General features: G+C 57.1%; 1 protein-coding gene across 2 annotated transcripts; it reads left to right on the plus strand.

Moving 5' to 3' along the window:
* Positions 1–320: 320 nt before the first annotated feature.
* CLU (clusterin) lies at positions 321–18,232 on the plus strand. Of its 2 annotated transcripts, XM_059843159.1 has the most exons (9): positions 321–487; positions 5,632–5,719; positions 6,374–6,522; positions 10,330–10,500; positions 14,244–14,661; positions 16,199–16,312; positions 17,345–17,571; positions 17,812–17,993; positions 18,072–18,232. In XM_059843159.1, the coding sequence occupies exons 2-9, from the start codon at positions 5,635–5,637 to the stop codon at positions 18,076–18,078; spliced, it is 1,353 nt and encodes a 450-aa protein (XP_059699142.1). In that variant the 5' UTR covers positions 321–487; positions 5,632–5,634; the 3' UTR covers positions 18,079–18,232. The 2 variants fall into 2 exon arrangements, with proteins under 2 accessions (XP_059699142.1, XP_059699141.1); XM_059843158.1 differs by lacking the exons at positions 321–487; positions 5,632–5,719; positions 6,374–6,522 and adding an exon at positions 7,264–7,353.
* The last annotated feature ends 621 nt before the right edge of the window (positions 18,233–18,853 follow it).

The following is an 18,853-nucleotide window of genomic DNA, read 5'->3' on the forward strand; positions in this document are numbered from 1 at the left end:
GTGAGGGCAATTAATTAATTAATTAATTAGTTAATTAACGAACCTCCGGGCCGGGAATTAATTAAGGAATTAATTAATTTGCGAACTTTCCCCGGGGCGGGGCGGGAATTCCCGGGGCAGTTCCGGGAGTTCATTAATGAATGCATTAATTAATTAGCGAACCCCCCCGGGCGGGGCAGTCCCGGGCCCGTGGCCAGGCCGGGCCGGGGGCGGTGCCGGGAGTTCATTAATGAATGCATTAATTAATTAGCGAGGCTCCCGGGCCCGCGGCCAGGCCGGGCCGGGGGCGGTGCCGGGAGTTCATTAATGAATGCATTAATTAATTAGCGAAGCTCCCGGGCCCGCGGCCAGGCCGGGGGCGGTGCCGGGGCCGTTCCAGAAAGCTCCGGGAGCGGAACGGGAGCGGGAACGGGGCGGGACCGGGACCAGCCCGCGGATAAAGCGGCCCCGGGGCGGCTCCGGCACCGGCACCGGAGCGGGACTGCGGGTACGGAATGCGGGAACCCCGAACCCCCAAATCCCCGAATTCCTAAATCCCCGAAACCCCCAATCCCAAATTCCTGAATCCCAAATCTCTAAATCCCAGAACCCCGAATCCCCATGTCCTGAATCCCCGAACTCCCGAAGCCCCAAATCCCCGTACCCCCAAATCCCCGAACCCCCGAACTCCCGAACCCCCAAATCCCTGAACCTCGAATCCCAAATCCCTGAATCCCAAATCTCTAAATCCCAGAACCCCGAATCCCCAAGTCCTGAATCCCCAAATCCCCGAACCCCCGAACTCCCGAACCCCCAAATCCCTGAACCTCGAATCCCAAATCCCTGAATCCCAAATCTCTAAATCCCAGAACCCCGAATCCCCAAGTCCTGAATCCCTAAACCCCCGAATCCCCGAAACCCCAAATCTCTAAACTCCCGAACCCCCATCCCCAAATCCCCGAATCCCCGAATCCCCGAACCCCAAATCCCCGAATCCGAAGTCCCTGAACCCCAAATCTCCAAACCCCAATTCCCTGAATCCTCGAACCTCTGAACCCCCAAATCCCGGAACCCCCAAATCCTCGAACTCCGAATTTCGAATCCCCAAACGCCGAATTCCCGAACCCCCAAATTTCCAAATCCCAGAACTCTCCGAATCCCCGAACCCCAAAACCTCAAACCCCAAATCCCAGAACTCCCCGAACCTCCAAACCCCAAATCCTCGAACCCCAAAATCCCCGAACCCCAAATCGCCGAAACCCCAAATCCAAAAACTCCCCGAAACTCCAAACCCGAATTCCTCGAACCCCAAAATCCCCAAACCCCCAAATCCCTGAACCCCCACATCCCAGATCCCCGAACCCCCAAATTTTCAAATCCCAGAACTCCCCGAATCCCAAAACTTCCTGAACCCCCAAATCCCAAACCTTCAAATCCCAAATCCCCAAACCCCCGAATCCCTGAACCCCCACATCCCAAATCTTTGAATCCCAAATCCCCGAACCCCCAAATGTTCAAATCCCTGAACCCCAAATTCTCAAACCCCCAAATCCCAAATCCTGAACCCCATTTCCCCCATTTTTTCCCCCTTTTCCCCCTTTTTCCCCCCTCCCCCACCAGTTTTGGGGTCCCCCCGGGCGGTTTTTGGGGTGGGGGCGGGGGTGGAGCGGGCGGATGCTGGCGGGAGTTTCCCACAATTCCCCGCGCCGGGCAGGACCGAGCGGGGATTTGGGATTTGGGGGATTATGGGGGATTCGGGGCGATTATGTGGGATTTGGGATTTGGGGGGGGGAGATTTGGAATTTTCGGGGGGTTATTTGGGATATGTGGGGGGGATTTGGGGTGCAGGGGGGTGATTTAGGATTTGGGATTTGGGGGGGTTATTTGGGATTTGGGGGGAGTGATTTGGGATTTGGGATGCAGGGGTTATTTGGGGTGCAGGGGGGTTATTTAGGATTTGGGATTTGGGGGGGTTATTTGGGATTTGGGGGGAGTGATTTGGGATTTGGGATGCAGGGGTTATTTGGGGTGCAGGGGGGTGATTTAGGATTTGGGATTTGGGGGGGTTATTTGGGATTTGGGGGGAGTGATTTGGGATTTGGGATGCAGGGGTTATTTGGGGTGCAGGGGGGTTATTTAGGATTTGGGATTTGGGGGGGTTATTTGGGATTTGGGGGGAGTGATTTGGGATTTGGGATGCAGGGGTTATTTGGGGTGCAGGGGGGTTATTTAGGATTTGGGATTTGGGGGGGTTATCTGGGGTGCAGGGGGGTGATTTAAGATTTGGGATTTGGGGGGTTATTTGGGATTTGGGATATGTGAGGTTATTTGGGATTTGGGGGGGTTATTTAGGATGCAGGGGGTGATTTGGGATTGGGGAGTAATTTGGGATTTGGGGGGTTATTTTGGGATGGGGGTGATCTGGGATTTGGGATATTTGGAATGCAGGGAATTTTTGGGATGGGGGCATTATTTGGGATTTGGGATGTGCGGGGTTATTTGGGATTTGCAGGTGGCGATTTGGGATGCGGGGGGGGTTATTCAGGATTTGGGGGGTGATTTGGGATTTGGAGGAGCTCTTTGGGATGTGGGACGGGGGTTTTAGGATTTGAGGTGGTTTTTTTTTGGAATGTGGTTTTTTAGGATTTGGGGAGATTATTTGGGATGTGTGGGGTTTCTTTGGGATGGGGATTTATCCAGGATGTTGGGGGCTGTGGGACGGGGTTTTTTAGGATTTGGGGTTTTTGGGGGGATTGTTTGGGATTTGGGGGGTTGTTTGGGGTTTGTGGTGGAGTTTTGGGCTGTGGGATGGGGATTTTAGGACTTGGGGTTATTTTGGGCTGTGGGCTGTGTTTTTGGGGATTGGGGGGGATTTTTTGGGCTGTGTTTTTGGTTTTGGGGCTGTTTTAGGGGCTGTTGTTTTGGGATTGGGGCTCTGTTTTTGGGCTGTTTTTTTGGGATTGCGGCTCTGTTTTTGGGCTCTATTTTTGGGATTTGGGCTCTGTTTTTGGGCTCTGTTTTTGGGCTGTTTTTTTGGGATTGGGGCGGTGGTTTTGTGCTGTTTTTTGGGCTCTGTTTTTGGGCTTTTTTGGGGATTTGGGCTGTTTTTTGGGCTGAGTTTTTGGTGTTTCTGGGCTGTGTTTTGGGATTTTGGTTTTTGGGATTTTGGTTTTTGGGCTGTTTTTTGGGGTTGGGGCTGTGGTTTTGGGCTGTGTTTTTGGGCTGTTTTTTGGGCTGTTTTTTGGGCTGATTTTTGGGCTGATTTTTGGGTTTTGGGCTGTGTTTTTGGGCTGTTCTTGGGCTTTTTTTTTGGGTTTTGGGCTGTTTTTTGGGCTGTTTTTTTGGGCTGTGTTTTTGGTTTTGGGGCTGATATTTGGACTGTGTTTTTGGTTTTGGGGCTGATATTTGGGCTGTTTTTGGTTTTTGGGCTGTTTTTTTGGGCTGTGTTTTTGGTTTTTGGGCTGGTTTTTTGGGCTGTGTTTTTGGTTTTTGGGCTGTTTTTTTGGGCTGCGTTTTTGGGATTTGGACTGTATTTTGTGCTGTTTTTGGGCTGTTTTTTGGGCTGCATTTTTGGTTTTTGGGCTGTGTTTTTGTTCCTTGGGCTGTTTCTGGGCTGTTTTTGGCTGGCAGCGGCTGCAGTGTCACCCTGCGGTGTTGGGGGGGGTTGGGGACAGCGGCCCCCCCGAGCCGGGCCCGCATTGCACAAGGCTCGGGAAGGGGGGGCTGGCTCGGGCTTATTTGGGTTTGATTTGGGCTTATTTGGGTTTATTTGGGTTTTATTTGGGTTTATTTGAGTTTTATTTGGGTTTTATTTGGGTTTGGGATTTTGTTGGTTTGTTTTATTTGGCTTTATTTGGATTTATTTGGGTTCGTTTGGTTTCCTTCGGATTTTTTCGGATTTATTTGGGAATTGCACAATCCCGGAGGAGGCGGCGGCTCCCACGGCGGGGGGGGAGGGGGGGAACCGGGGCCGCTCCTTTTTTTTGGGGGAGGGGGGGTTTGGATCCCGATCCCGCCCGGGGAATTCCGCCCGCGGTCACCGCGCTGGGCCCGGGCGGGGCGGGGGGGGCACGGCCGGACCCCCCCAGTGCCCCCCCAAAACCCCCCCTCAGTGCCCAGGGACCCCCCAATGCCCAGGGACCCCCACAAATGCCCCCCATAACCCCTCTAAATCCCCCCCGACACCCCAAATCTCCCCAGTGCCCCCCTAAACCCCCCCAACCCCCCTCCCCAATGCCCAGGGACCCCCCTGTGCCCCCCCAAATCCCCCCAGAGCCCCTCCAAAACTTCCCCTGCCCCCCCAAATCCCCCTTGCCCCCCAGTGCAGGGGGAGCCCTCAATGCCCAGGGACCCCCACAAGTGCCCCCCTAAACCCCCCAAATCCCCCCAAATCCCCCCAGTGCCCCCCTAAACCCCCAAACCCCCCCAAACCCCCCCTAAACCCCCCCAGTGCCCCCCTAAACCCACCCAAACCCCCCTCCCCCTCCCCCCCCCGCCGTTCCCGCTCCCGGCTCTGTTTGCTTTGGGGGGGGGAGGGGAGGGGGGGGAGGGGATGAGTCAGAGTCCCGTGAGGGTGGGGGAGGGGCAGGCCCGGCCCTGACCCCCCCTGACACCCCAGTCCCCATCGCTGTCCCTGTCCCCTCCTGTCCCTGTCCCCTGTGTCCCACCCTGTCACTCCTGCCCCCAGCCCCCCACCCCCATGTCCCCTGTCCCCCCGGTCTCTGTCCCTGTCCCCTCCTGACCCCCCCCTTGTCCCTGTCCCCAGCCCTGTCCCTGACCCCGTCCCTCCCGTCCCCTCCTGTCCCCTGACCCCCCCTGACCCCCCTGTCCCCATCCCTGTCCCTTCCTGTCCCCCCCTGTCCCCCCCTGTCCCCATCCCTCCTGTTGCTGTCCCCTCCTGAGCCCCCTGTCCCTGACCCTGTCACTGTCCCTGTCCCCAGGCCATGGCGCTGTCCCTGTCCCCATCCCCTGTCCCCTCTCACTGTCCCTGTCCCTGTCCTTCTCCCTGTCCCCAGACCATGGTGCTGTCCCCTGTCACCTGTCACTCTCCCTGTCCCTGACCTTGTCACTCTCGCTGTCCCCAGGCCATGGCACTGTCCCTGTCCCCTCTCACTGACCCTGTCCCCTGACCCTGTCCCTGTCCCCTCTCACTGTCCCTGACCCTGTCCCTGTCCCCAGGCCATGGCTCTCTCTCACTGACCCCCCTATCCCCTGACCCTGTCCCTGTCTCCTCTCACTGTCCCTGACCCTGTCCCCAGGCCATGGAGCTGTCCCTGACCCTGTCCCTGTCCCCTCTCCCTGTCCCCTGACCCTGTCCCTTTCCCTGTCCCAGGCTATGGCGCTGTCCCTGTCCCCTCTCCCTGTCCCTGTCCCCTGACCCTGTCCCTGTACCCTCTCCCTGTTCCTGACCCTGTCCCTGTCCCCAGGCCATGGCGCTGTCCCTGTCTCCTGACCCTGTCCCTGACCCTGTCCCCTCTCACTGTCCCTGTCCCCAGGCCATGGCGCTGTCCCTGTCCCCTGACCCTGTCCCTGACCCTGTCCCCTCTCACTGTCCCTGTCCCCAGGCCATGGCACTGTCCCTGTCCCCTCTCACTGTCCCTGTCCCCTCTCCCTGTCCCCTGTCCCTGACCCTGTCCCTGTCCCTGTCCCCAGGCCATGGCGCTGTCCCTGTCGCTGTCACTGCTGGCGCTCCTGGCCTGGGGGGGGGCACGGGCGCTGCTGCCCCCCGAGGAGCTCCGAGGTGAGGGGGGGCAAATTTGGGGGGTGGGGGTTAAATTTGGGGGGGTGGGGGTTAAATTTGGGGGGGTTTGGGGTTAAATTTGGGGGGGTTGGGGAGGGGGAGTCATGGGGTCTTATTTTGGGGGGGGGGTAGCGATGGTGGGGGTGGGTCACAGGTTTTAATTTTGGGGGGTTTGGGGAGTGGGGGTGTCATTTTCCCCCCACTTTTCCCCAATTTTTTCCTCATTTTCTCCCCATTTTCCCCTGACTTTTCCCTCAATTTTCCCCAATTTCCCCCTGACTTTCCCCCACTTTTCCCTCAATTTTCCCCCACTTTCCCCCAATTTTCCCCCAATTTCCCCCAATTTCCCCCAATTTCCCCCAATTTTCCCCCAATTTCCCCCAATTTTCCCCCAATTTTCCCCCAATTTCCCCTCACTTTTCCTCCCACTTTTCCCCCAATTTTTCCCATCTTTTTCCCAATTTTTCCACTTTCCCCCAATTTCCCTCAAATTTCCCCTCATTTTTTCCCCACTTTCCCCCTAACTTCTCCCCCCATATTTTCCCCGTGTTTCCCCAATTTCCTCCCATATTTTTCTCCATTTCCCCCCACTTTTCCCCCACTTTCTCCCCCCATTTTCCCCCACTTTTCCCCCATTTCTGCCCCATCCCTCAGAGCTGTCGGCGGCCGGCAGCCGCGTCGTGGACGCGGAGCTGGAGCGGGCGCTGCAGGGCGTGCGCAGCATGGAGGCGCTGCTGGAGCGCAGCGACCGCGGGCACCGCGACCTGCTGCGCTCCCTGGAGCAGGCACAGCGCGGCAAGGAGGTGGGAATAGGATCGGGAATGGGATTTGGGATTGGGATTGGGATCAGGATTGAAATGGGATCAGGAATGAGAACGGGAGTGGAGCGCAGCGACCGCGGGCACCGCGACCTGCTGCGCTCCCTGGAGCAGGCAGAGCACGGGAAGGAGGTGGGAATGGGATTGGGATTTGGGAATGGGATTGGGATTAGGACTGGGGATTGGGATTGGGGATGGGAATGGGATCAGGAATGGGAACGGGAGTGGAGCCCAGCCACCGCGGGCACCGCGACCTGCTGCGCTCTCTGGAGCAGGCACAGCGCGGCAAGGAGGTGGGAATGGGATCGGGAATGGGATTTGGGATTGGGATTGGGGATGGGGATTGGGGATGGGATTGGGGATCAGGATTGAAATGGGATCAGGAATGGGAACGGGAATGAGCGCAGCGACCGCGGGCACCGCGACCTGCTGCGCTCTCTGGAGCAGGCACAGCGCGGCAAGGAGGTGGGAATGGGATTGGGAATGGGATTTGGGATTTGGGATTGGGATTTGGGATTGGGAATGGGATCAGGAATGGGATCAGGATTGAAATGGGATCAGGAATGGGAACGAGAGTGAGTGCAGCGACCGTGGGCACCGCGACCTGCTGCGCTCCCTGGAGCAGGCACAGCGCGGCAAGGAGGTGGGAATGGGATTGGGATTGGGATTGGGATTTGGGATTGGGAATGGGAATGGGATTTGGGATCGGGGACAAGATTTGGAATGGGATCAGGAACGGGAATGGGAGTGGAGCGCAGCGGCCGCTGGCACCAGGAGCTGCTGCTCTCCCTGGAGCAGGCACAGCGCGGCAAGGAGGTGGGAATGGGATCAGGATTGGGGACAGGAATGGGAATGGGATTGGGAATGGAATGGGATTGCCATGGGGATGGAAACAGGAATGGGATGGGATTGGGAATAGGATGGGATCAGGATTGGGATGGAGATGGGAATGGGATTGGGATGGAGATGGGAATGGGAATGTGATGGGAGAGGGATGGGATTGGGATGGACTGGGAATGGGATTGGGATTGGAATGGGATGGGGATGGACTGGGAACGGGATGGACTGGGAATGGGGAATGCCATCCGAGGAATGGGGGATGCTGTCCTGGGAATGGTGTGTCCTGGATCCTGGAATGTCCCAAGAGTCTGGAATACTGTGTCAGGGGTTGGATGTCCTGGGAATGGGGATTGCTATCCTGGGAATTGGGAATGCTGTGTCAGGGGTTGGATTTCCTGGGAACAGGGAATGCCATCCTGGGAAAGGGGAATCCTCTGTCAGGGATTGGATTTCCTGGGAACAGGGATTGTTGTGTCAGGGACTGAAGTGTCCTGGGAATGGGGGATGCCATCCTGGGAACAGGGAATGCTGTGTCAGGGGTTGGATGTCCCAGGAACCGGGAATGCTGTGTCAGGGATCGGATGTCCCAGGAACAGGGAATGCTGTGTCAGGGATCGGATGTCCCAGGAACAGGGAATGCTGTGTCAGGGATCGGATGTCCCTGGAACAGGGAATGCTGTGTCAGGGATCGGATGTCCCAGGAACGGGGAATGCTGTGTCAGGGATCGGATTCCAGGAACAGGGAATGCTGTGTCAGGGGTCGGTGTGGCCCTGGGAACAGGGATTGTTATCCTGGGGATCGCTGTATTCCGGGAACAGGGGATGCCCTGTGGGAATTGGGGTGCCCTAGGAATCTGGGAATGCCACGCTGGGGATTGGAGTGTCCCTGTGCTCTGGGAATGCTGTGCCAGGGATTGGGGTACCCCTGAGCTCTGGGAATGCTGTGTGGGAGTTGGGGTGTCCCAGGGCTCTGGGAAGGCCAGGATTGGGAATTGTGTGTCCTCTGGGAATGCTTGGGGTTGTGTGTCCTGGAACTCTGGGAATGCCATGTGGGGGTTGGGGTATCCCTGAGCTCTGGGAATGCTGTGCTGGGGATTGGGGTGTCCTGGAACTCTGGGAATGCTGTGCTGGGGATTGGGGTGTCCTGGGACTCTGGGAATGGCAGGATTGGGAATGCTTGGGAATTGTGTGTTCTCTGGGAATGCTGGGGATTGTGTGTCCGGGAACTCTGGGAGTGCCGTGTGGGGGTTGGTATGTCCCAGGACTCTGGGAATGCTGTGTGGGAACTGGGATGTCCTGGGAATCTGGGAATGCCATGTGGGAGCTGGGGTGTCCTGGGGCTCTGGGAATGCTGTGCTGCAGAATTGGGACGTCCCTGGAATCTGGGAATGCTGTGTGGGAGTTGAGGTGTCCCAGACTCTGGGAATGCTGTGTGGCAACTGGGATATCCTGGGGCTCTGGGAATGCCGTGTTGGGACTCAGCCACTCCCAGGGCTCTGGGAATGCTGTGCTGGGACTGGGGTGTTCTGGGAATCTGGGAATGCTGTGCTGGGTATCGGGGTGTTCTGGGACTCTGGGAAGGGCAGGATTGAAAATGCTTGGGAATTGTGTGTTCTCTGGGAATGCTTAGGCATTGTGTGTCCTGGAACTCTGGGAATGCCATGTGGGGGTTGGGGTGTCCTGGAACTCTGGGAATGCCGTGTGGGGGTTGGGGTGTCCTGGAACTCTGGGAATGCCGTGTGGGTGTTGGCATGTCCCAGGCTCTGGGAATGCTGTGTTGGGAACTGGGATGTCCTGGGAATCTGGGAATGCTGTGTGGGAGCTGGGGTGTCCCAGACTCTGGGAATGCTGTGTGGGAACTGGGATATCCTGGGGCTCTGGGAATGCCGTGTTGGGACTCAGCCACTCCCAGGGCTCTGGGAATGCTGTGCTGGGACTGGGGTGTTCTGGGAATCTGGGAATGCTGTGCTGGGGATCGGGGTGTTCTGGGAATCTGGGAATGCCTTGCTGGGGATTGGGGTGTCGCAGTGCTCTGGGAATGCCGTGCTGGGATCGCTGTGCCCCAGGACTCTGGGAATGGCAGGACTGGGAATGTTTGGGAATTGTGTGTCCTCTGAGAATGCCATGTGGGGCTTGGGGTGTCCTGGGGCTCTGGGAATGCTGTGTGGGAACTGGGATGTCCTGGGAATCTGGGAATGCTGTGTGGGCGTTGGGGGTGTCCCGGGACTCTGGGAATGCCGTGTGGGAACTGGGATGTCCTGGGACTCTGGGAATGCTGTGTTGGGACTCAGCCACTCCCAAGGCTCTGGGAACACCGTGCTGGGACTGGGGTGTCCCGGGGCTCTGGGATTGCTGTGCTGGGGTTCGGGGTATTCTGGGAATCTGGGAAGGGCAGGACTGGGAATGCTTGGGAATTGTGTGTTCTCTGGTAATGCTGGGGATTGTGTGTCCTGGAACTCTGGGAATGCTGTGGGGGTTGACATGTCCCAGACTCTGGGAATGCTGTGTGGGAATTGGGGTGTTCTGGGACTCTGGGAATGCTGTGTTGGGACTCAGCCACTCCCGGGGCTCTGGGAATGCCGTGCTGGGACAGGGGTGTCCCGGGGCTCTGGGAATGCTGTGCTGGGACTGCAGTGTCCCGGGACTCTGGGAATGCTGTGCTGTGGATCAGGGTGTTCTGGGAATCTGGGAATGCCATGTGGGGGTTGGGGTGTCCCAGGACTCTGGGAATGCTGTGCTGGGGATTGGGCTGTTCTGGGAATCTGGGAATGCCATGTGGGGGTTGGGTGTTCCGGGACTTTGGGAATACTGTGTTGGGGCTCAGCCGCTCCCAGGGCTTTGGGAATGCTGTGCTGGGTATCGCTGTGTCCCGGAAATCTGGGAATACCGTGCCGGGACTCGGCCGCTGCCAGGACTCTGGGAGCGCCGTGCTGACGGCGGCATTCCTGGCAGGAAGCGGTGCAGCTGGCGCGGCAGAAGGAGCAGGAGCTGTCGGCGCGGGGTGAGCGCTGCAATGCCTCGGTGCAGGCGCTGTGGGAGAGCTGCAAGCCCTGCCTGCGGCAGCGCTGCCTCCGCTTCTACTCCCGCACCTGCCGCAGCGGGGCCGGGCTCGTGGGCCGCCAGGTGAGCCACAACAGCGGGGGAAACACCGGGAAACACCGGGGAAATACCGGGAAACAAGGGGGAAACAATGAGGAAATAATGGCAAACAGCAGGGGAAACAATGAGGAAATAATGGGAAACAATGGGGAAATACTAGGAAACAGGAGGGGAAACAATAGGGAAACACCGGGAAACAGCGGGGAAACAACGGGGAAACAATGAGGAAATACTGGGAAACAGCAGGGAAACAATGAGGAAATACTGGGAAACAATGGGGAAACAATGAGGAAATAACGGGAAACAATATGGAAACAATGAGGAAATACCAGGAAACAATGGGGAAATACCAGGAAACAGGAGGGGAAACAATAGGGAAACACCGGGAAACAGCAGGGAAACAATGGGGAAATACCGGGAAACAAGGGGGAAATAATGGGGAAATACCGGGAAACACCTGGGAAACAATGGGGAAATACCAGGAAACAGCAGGGGAAACAATGAGGAAATAATGGGGAAACAACAGGGAAATAATGGGGAGACACCAGGAAAAAAATGGGGAAATAGTAGGGAAACAATGGGGAAACACCAGAAAACACTGAAGAAACACCGGGGAATGGAGAAACACAATGGAGAAACAGTGGGGAAACAACAGGAGACACTGGGGAAACAGTGGGAAAATAATGGGGAAACAGCAGGGAAATAATGCGGAGACACCAGGAAAAAAGTGGGGAAACACCAGGGAAACATTGGAGAAACACCAGGGAAACGTTGGAGAAACACCAGGGAAACGTTGGAGAAACACCAGGGAAACATTGGAGAAGCAATGGGGAAACAACAGGAGACTCCGGGGAAACAGTGGGGAAATAATGGGGAAATATTGGGAACAATCGGAGGGGATTGGGGATGGTCCCGTTCCCATTCCCGTTAGTGACCCCAGGCAGGTGAGGGACACCAGGATTGGGAAAAGGGGATTGGGGATGATCCCGTTCCCACATTTGGGATGATCTCATTCCCATTCCTGTTAGTGACCCCAAGCAGGTGAGGGGCACTGGGATACGGGAAAAGGGGATTTGGGATGATCCTGTTCCCACATTTGGGATGATGCTGATCCCATTCCCATTAGTGACCCCAGGCAGGTGAAGGGCACGGGGATACCAGGAAAAGGGGATTGGGGATGATCCCATTCCCACATTTGGGATGATGCTGATCCCGTTCCCGTTAGCGACTCCAGGCAGGTGAGGGACACTGGGATCCAGGAAAAGGGGGAACTCAGCCTCACCCCGCTCCCATTCCCATTAACTGGAAAACTGCGGGGAGGGATCCCACATCACACGGGAATACTGGGAAGGGCCAGATTTTGGCCTCATCCCATTCCCAGAGCTTTGGCTGCTGAGGAATCCCACAGGGATACCAAGAAGGGGGGATTCTGCCCTGATCCCGTTCCCTGAGGGTCTCCAGGTGAGGGATCCTGGGAATGGCTGGGTTTTAACCCCGTTTCCAGAGAGTCTCAGGTGCAGGATCCCACATCACACAGGGATTCTGGGAATAGCTGGATTTTGATCCCATTCCCAGCGGGTCTCAAGTGTGGGATTCCACATGGCACAGGGATACCAGGAAAGAGGGATTTTGCCCTGATCCCATTCCCAGAGGGTCTCAGGTGTGAGATCCCACATGGCCCAGGGATCCTGGGAATTTCCAGGTTTTGCCCCCATTCCCAGAAGGTCTCAGGTGTGAGATCCCGGGAATGGCCAGGTTTTGACCCCATTCCCGGAGAGTCTCCAGGTGCAGGATGCCATATCACACAGGGATTCTGGGAATGGCAGGGTTTTGATCCCATTCCCAGAGTGCGGGATCCAGCATGGCCTGGGGATCCCAGATTCTGACCCCATTCCTGGAGAATCTCCAGGTGCAGGATCCCACATCACACAGGGATTCTGGGAATGGCCGGGTTTTGATCCCATTCCCAGCGCGTCTCAGGTGTGGGATCCCACATCACACAGGGATCCCAGGAATGAGGGATTTTGCCCTGATCCCATTCCCAGAGGGTCTCAGGTGCAGGATTCCACATGGCCTAGGGATCCTGGGAATTTCCAGGTTTTGCCCCCATTCCCAGAAGGTCTCAGGTGTGAGATCCCGGGAATGGCCTGGTTTTGATCCCGTTCCCAGAGTGCGGGATCGCAGGTTCTGACCACATTCCCAGAGAGTCTCAGGTGCAGCATCCCACATGGCCCAGGGATACAAGGGATGGCCAGGTTTTGAGCCCATTCCCAGAGAGTCTCCAGGTGCAGGATCCCACATGGCCCAGGGGTCCCAGGAATGGGGGATTCTGCTCTGATCCCATTCCCCAGAGGGTCTCCAGGTGATGGATCCCACATGGCCCAGGGATAGCGGGAAAGGGGGATTTTGCCCTGATCCCATTCCCAGAGGGTCTCCAGGTGAGGGATCGCAGAAACAGCTGGGTTTTGATCCCATTCCCAGAAGGTCTTCAGGTGTGGGATCCTGGGAACAGCCAGGTTTTGATCCCATTCTCAGAGGGTTTCCAGGTGCGCGATCCCACATGGCCCAGGGATCCTGGGAATGGGGGATTCTGCCCTGATCCCATTCCCTGAGGGTCTCCAGGTGTGGGGGTCCCACATGGCCCAGGGATCCCAGAAATGGCCAGGTTTTGACCCCATTCCCAGAGAGTCTCAGCTGCAGGATCCCACATCACACAGGGATTCTGGGAATGGCCGGGTTTTGATCCCATTCCCAGAAGGTCTCAGGTGTGAGATCCTGGGAATGGCCTGGTTTTGATCCTGTTCCCAGAGTGGGATCCCACATGGCCCGGGGATCCCAGGTTTTGACCCCATTCCCGGAGAGTCTCCAGGTGCAGGATCCCACATCACCCAGGGATTCTGGGAATGGCCGGGTTTTGATCCCATTCCCAGCGGGTCTCAGGTGTGGGAACGACATCACACAGGGATCCTGGGAATTTCCAGGTTTTGCCCCCATTCCCAGAAGGTCTCAGGTGTGAGATCCTGGGAATGGCCAGATTTTGACCCCATTCCCGGAGAGTCTCCAGGTGCAGGATGCCATATCACACAGGGATTCTGGGAATGGCAGGGTTTTGATCCCATTCCCAGAGTGCGGGATCCCACATGGCATGGGGATCCCAGGTTCTGACCCCATTCCCAGAGAGTCTCAGGTGCAGGATCCCGAATCACACAGGGATTCTGGGAATGGCCGGATTTTGATCCCATTCCCAGAGGGTCTCCAGGTGTGGGATCCCACATGGCCCAGGGATCCTGGGAATGGCCAGGTTTTGACCCCATTCCCAGAAGGTCTCAGGTGTGAGATCCCGGGAATGGCCAGGTTTTGACCCCATTCCCGGAGAGTCTCCAGGTGCAGGATCCCACATCACACAGGGATTCTGGGAATGGCCGGATTTTGATCCCATTCCCAGCGGGTCTCAGGTGTGGGATCCCACATGGCACAGGGATACCAGGAAAGAGGGATTTTGCCCTGATCCCATTCCCAGCACGTCTCAGGTGTGAGATCCCACATGGCACAGGGATCCCAGGAAAGGGGGATTTTGCCCTGATCCCATTCCCAGAGGGTCTCCAGGTGAGGGATCCCAGGAACAGCTGGGTTTTGATCCCATTCCCAGAGCGGGATCCCACATGGCCCGGGGATCCCAGATTTTGACCCCATTCCCGGAGAGTCTCCAGGTGCAGGATCCCACATGGCCCGGGGATCCCAGGTCCTGACCCCATTGCCGTTCCCAGCTGGAGGAATTCCTGAACCACTCCTCTCCCATCTCCATCTGGGTGGACGGCGAGCGCCTGGACTCGCTGCTGGAGCGTGACGAGCGCCAGGAGCGGCAGCTGCAGGAGCTGGAGGAGCGCTTCGGCCTGCTGGAGGATGGCGTCCAGGACATCTTCCGCGACAGCTCCCGGGTCCAGAGCCGCCTCCACCCCTTCTTCCAGGCGCCCTTCGGCGGCTTCCGCGAGGCGCTGGGGCCGCCGGTGCAGCGGCTGCGCCTCCCGCGCCGCTTCCGCCGCTTCTCCGGGGACTTCTTCCCGCTCTTCCCGCACCGCCACGGCGGCTTCCAGCAGCTCTTCCAGCCACTCTTCCAGATCACCCAGCGCATGCTGGAGGATGCCCAGGGCAGCTGGGAGAATCCCTCCGGAGAGTTCGGGACAGGTAGGAGGGAGCGGAGAGGGATGGCGGATGGGGGATCCCAAATTCCGGTGGGTTTGGGGGAAAGAGTCGCGGGAAATCCTCGAAACTTCCGAGGATTCTGAGAAAAGATTCCCAGAAAATCCTTGGTAACTTTGGAGGATTTGGAGGTTCTGAGCAAAGATTCCCAGAAAATCCTTCACAACTTTAGATGATTCTGAGAAAAGCTTCCCAGAAAATCCTTGGCAACTTTGGAGGATTCTGAGCAAAGATTCCCAGAAAATTCTTTGCAACTTTGGAGGATTTGGAGGATTCTGAGCAAAGATTCCCAGAAAATCCTGGGCAAATTTGGAGGATTCTGAGCAAAGATTCCCAGAAAATTCTTTGCAGCTGTGGAGGATTCTGAGCAAAGATTCCCAGAAAATCCTTCACAACTTTAAAGGATTCTGAGGACACATTCCCAGAAAATCCTTTGCAACTGTGGAGGATTCTGAGCAAAGATTCCCAGAAAATCCTTCACAACTTTAAAGGATTCTGAGGAAACATTCCCAGAAAATCCTTTGCAGCTGTGGAGGATTCTGAGCAAAGATTCCCAGAAAATCCTTGGCAAATTTGGAGGATTCTGAGCAAAGATTCCCAGAAAATCCTTGGGTAACTTTGGAGGATTTGGAGGATTCTGAGCAAAGATTCCCAGAAAATCCTTTGCAGCTGTGGAGGATTTGGAGGATTCTGAGGAAACATTCCCAGAAAATCCTTGGGTAACTTTGGAGGTTTCTGAGGAAACATTCCCAGAAAATCCTTGGCAACTTTGGAGGATTTGGAGGATTCCCATGGGAATTCCCATGGAAACCTGGGAATCATGAGCTCCAAAGGTGGTGGGCTGGGATTTGGGGTGTTGTCCCACCTCGATCCCTGCTGTCGTCATGGGAATGGGGTTTTTTTGGGAATGTTGCAGGTGTTTGGTTTTTCTGGGAATGCTGCTGATGGTTTTCTTGGGAATGTTGCAGGTGTTTGGTTCTTCTGGGAATGCTGATGGTTTTCTTGGGAATGTTGCAGGTGTTTGGTTTTTGTAGGATTGCTGCTGGTGTTTTTGGGGGATTGCTGCAGGTGTTTAGGTTTTTTTTGAATATTGCAGGTGGATTTTTTTGGGGAATGTTGCAGGTGTTTGGGTTTTTTTTGGGATTGCAGCTGATGTTTTTCGGTGTTGGGGTTGTTTTTTGGGATTACAGTGGATTTTTTTTGGGATTGCAGCCCATGTTTTTTGGGTGTTTGTTTTTTTTGGGATTACAGCCGATGTTTCCTTGCTGGTGGTTTTTGTTTTTTTTTTTTTTTTTTTTGGGATTACAGCCGATGTCTTTTTGCTGTTTGGTCTTTTTTTTGGGATTGCAGCCCATGTTTTTTTTGGGAATGTCGCAGCTGGTGCCGTCACCGTCTGCCAATGCAGCCCTGGGGACGGGAGGGGCCCAAATTCCAAGGAAAAATCGCTTTTCTGGCACCTGGGGGGGACCTGCTGGGGCTGGGGAGGATTTGGGGAGCTGAGGCCAGCCCGGAATTCCCGCAGAATCCCGGAATTTCAGCAACGACCGCATGGTTTGCCGGGAGATCCGGCGGAACTCGGCCGGCTGCCTGCGGATGAGGGATGAGTGCGAACAGTGCCGGGAGATCCTGGCCCTGGGTGAGCCGGGAATGGGAATGGGAATGGGGATGGGATGGGAATGGGATGGGGATGGGGATGGGGATGGGGATGGGGATGGGGATGGGGGGGGGGGGGATGGGGATGGGGATGGGGGGGGGGGGATGGGGATGGGAACAGGGATGGGAACAGGGATGGGGATGGGAACAGGGATGGGGATGGGAATGGGGATGGGGATGGGGATGGGGATGGGGATGGGGATGGGGATGGGGATGGGGATGGGAATGGGAATGGGATGGGGATGGGAATGGGAATGGGGATGGGGATGGGGACAGGGATGGGAAAGGAGATAGAAAACTGGGAATGGGAATGGGAACAGGGATGGGGATGGGGATGGGAACGGAAAAGGGGACAGGAATGGGAAATGGGGAATGGGAATGGGGACAGGAATGGGAAATGGGGAATGGGAATGGGGATGGGAAGGGGATGGGGATGGGAATGGGGATGGGGATGGGAAAGGGGATGGAAAACTGGGAATAGAAATAAAAAACTGGGAATGGGAATGGGAATGGAGATGGGGAAGGGAAACGGGGATGGGAACAGGGAATGGGGACGGGGATGGGAAAGGAGATGGAAAACTGGGAATGGGAATGGAAAAATGGGAATGGGGTGGGGATGTGGATGGGGATGGGAATGGGAACAGGGATGTGGATGGGGATGGAAATAGGGAATGGGAACGGGAATGGGGACAGGGATGGGAATGAGGATGGGAATTGGGGATGGAAAACTGGGCATGGGAATGGGGATTGGAATGGTGGATGGGAACAGGGACGGGAATGGGAATGGGAATGGGAACAGGAATGGGAATGGGGATGGAAGCAGGAGCAGGGATGGGGATGGGGGGCAGGGTTCATGGTATGGGGTGGGTCTGGGGGCGTTTGAGGTTTTGGGGTGCAAGGGGTGCATTGTGGGGTCTGGGATGAGACAGGATGGGATGGGGTGGAGAGGGGTGGGATGAACCCCCCAGGGCCGTGCTGACCCCACCCCATCCCATCCCATCCCACCCCATCCCAGACTGCGGGCAGGAGGATCCCTCGCAGCAGGAGCTGCGGGAGCAGCTGGAGGATGCCGTGCGCGTGGCCGAGCGCTTCACGCGCCGCTACGATTCCCTGCTCCGGGAATTCCAGGAGGAAATGCTCAACACCTCCGGCCTGCTGGACCAGCTGAACCGCCAGTTCGGCTGGGTGTCCCGCCTGGCCAACCATTCCATGGGCTCCGACGGCTTCCTGCAGGTCACCACGGTGAGGCCGGCGGGATGGGGCCGGGATCAGAGCTGGGATCAGGGCCGGGAACGGGGGTGGGAAGGCAGAAAGTGGGACAGGGCCACAAAGGGCCCTTTGTGCTCCGGCCGGGAATCTCTTGGCAGTGCCGGATGCCGGGAAGGGAGCCAAGGTCAGGGGCCCGCCTGGGGCTCTCCCGCAGCCGTTCCGACCTCGCAAATTCAGATTCTCCCACGAGATGACCCCGGTGCTGCATTCCAGGTGCTGTCCAAGGCTCCGAACCCCGAGGATCCATCGGCGGCCCCGGACACGCAGGTGACGGTGCAGCTCTTCGACTCGGAGCCGCTGGCGCTGACCGTGCCCGGGGACGTCCCCTGGGACGACCCCCGCTTCATGGAGATCGTGGCCCAGCAGGCGCTGCAGCACTTCAAGGAGAACGCCATGTGAGTCCTGTGGGACCTTCCCAAAACCCCCCTGAGGGATAACAGCGGGCTCATCCCGAATTTTTCCCTCATTCCCAGAGAGTAGCCGGGCAATGCCGCCGCCGCCGCCCCTCCGGATCCCCCTTCCCGGGGGGAATTGGCACCATCGCTGCCACCTCTCCCCTCCTGACCCTTCCTGCTGCCAGGACCCTCCAAGGGGCCCCAAACGGAAAATAAAGGTAGAGTTGAACACCCTGGAACTGCCTGCGGAGTTTTTGGGATCATCCTGAGGGAAAAAGGAGGAAAAACAGCGTCGGAATTTTCCATAGTTCTGTCACTGTGGAATTGTGGAGTTGAAGAATCGGGATCCATTCCCAAAGCTGATCCAGCAGGAGATGCCCAGGATCAGGGACCTGTCCCCATCCTGTGAGACACGGATCCCAGTGCCAGGGCCTGTCCCATCCCAGTGCCATGGACACAGATCCCAGTGCCAGGGCCTGTCCCATCCTGTGGACACAGATCCCAATGCCAGGGCCTGTCCCCATCCCATGGGACGCAGATCCCAGTGCCAGGGCCAGTCGCAGTGCCATGGACACGGATCCCAGTGCCAGGGCCTGTCCCAACCCAGTGCCATGGACACGGATCCCAGTGCCAGGGCCTGTCCCATCCCAGTGCCATGGACACGGATCCCAGTGCCAGGGCCTGTCCCATCCCAGTGCCATGGACACGGATCCCAGTGCCAGGGCCTGTCCCCATCCCATGGACACGGATCCCAGTGCCAGGGCCTGTCCCCATCCCGTGGACACGGATCCCAGTGCCAGGGCCTGTCCCATCCTGTGGACACAGATCCCAATGCCAGGGCCTGTCCTCATCCCATGGGA

This window comes from Haemorhous mexicanus, chromosome 3, assembly GCF_027477595.1.
Source record: "Haemorhous mexicanus isolate bHaeMex1 chromosome 3, bHaeMex1.pri, whole genome shotgun sequence".
Taxonomy (NCBI): domain Eukaryota; kingdom Metazoa; phylum Chordata; class Aves; order Passeriformes; family Fringillidae; genus Haemorhous; species Haemorhous mexicanus.

Coding starts and splice junctions, on each gene's coding strand:
- CLU (XM_059843159.1), top strand. CDS start 5,635: ATGGCGCTGTCCCTGTCGCTGTCACTGCTGGCGCTCCTGGCCTGGGGG. Junction 6,523..10,329: donor AGGCACAGCGCGGCAAGGAG/GTGGGAATAGGA, acceptor CATTCCTGGCAG/GAAGCGGTGCAGCTGGCGCG. Junction 10,501..14,243: donor CCGGGCTCGTGGGCCGCCAG/GTGAGCCACAAC, acceptor TGCCGTTCCCAG/CTGGAGGAATTCCTGAACCA.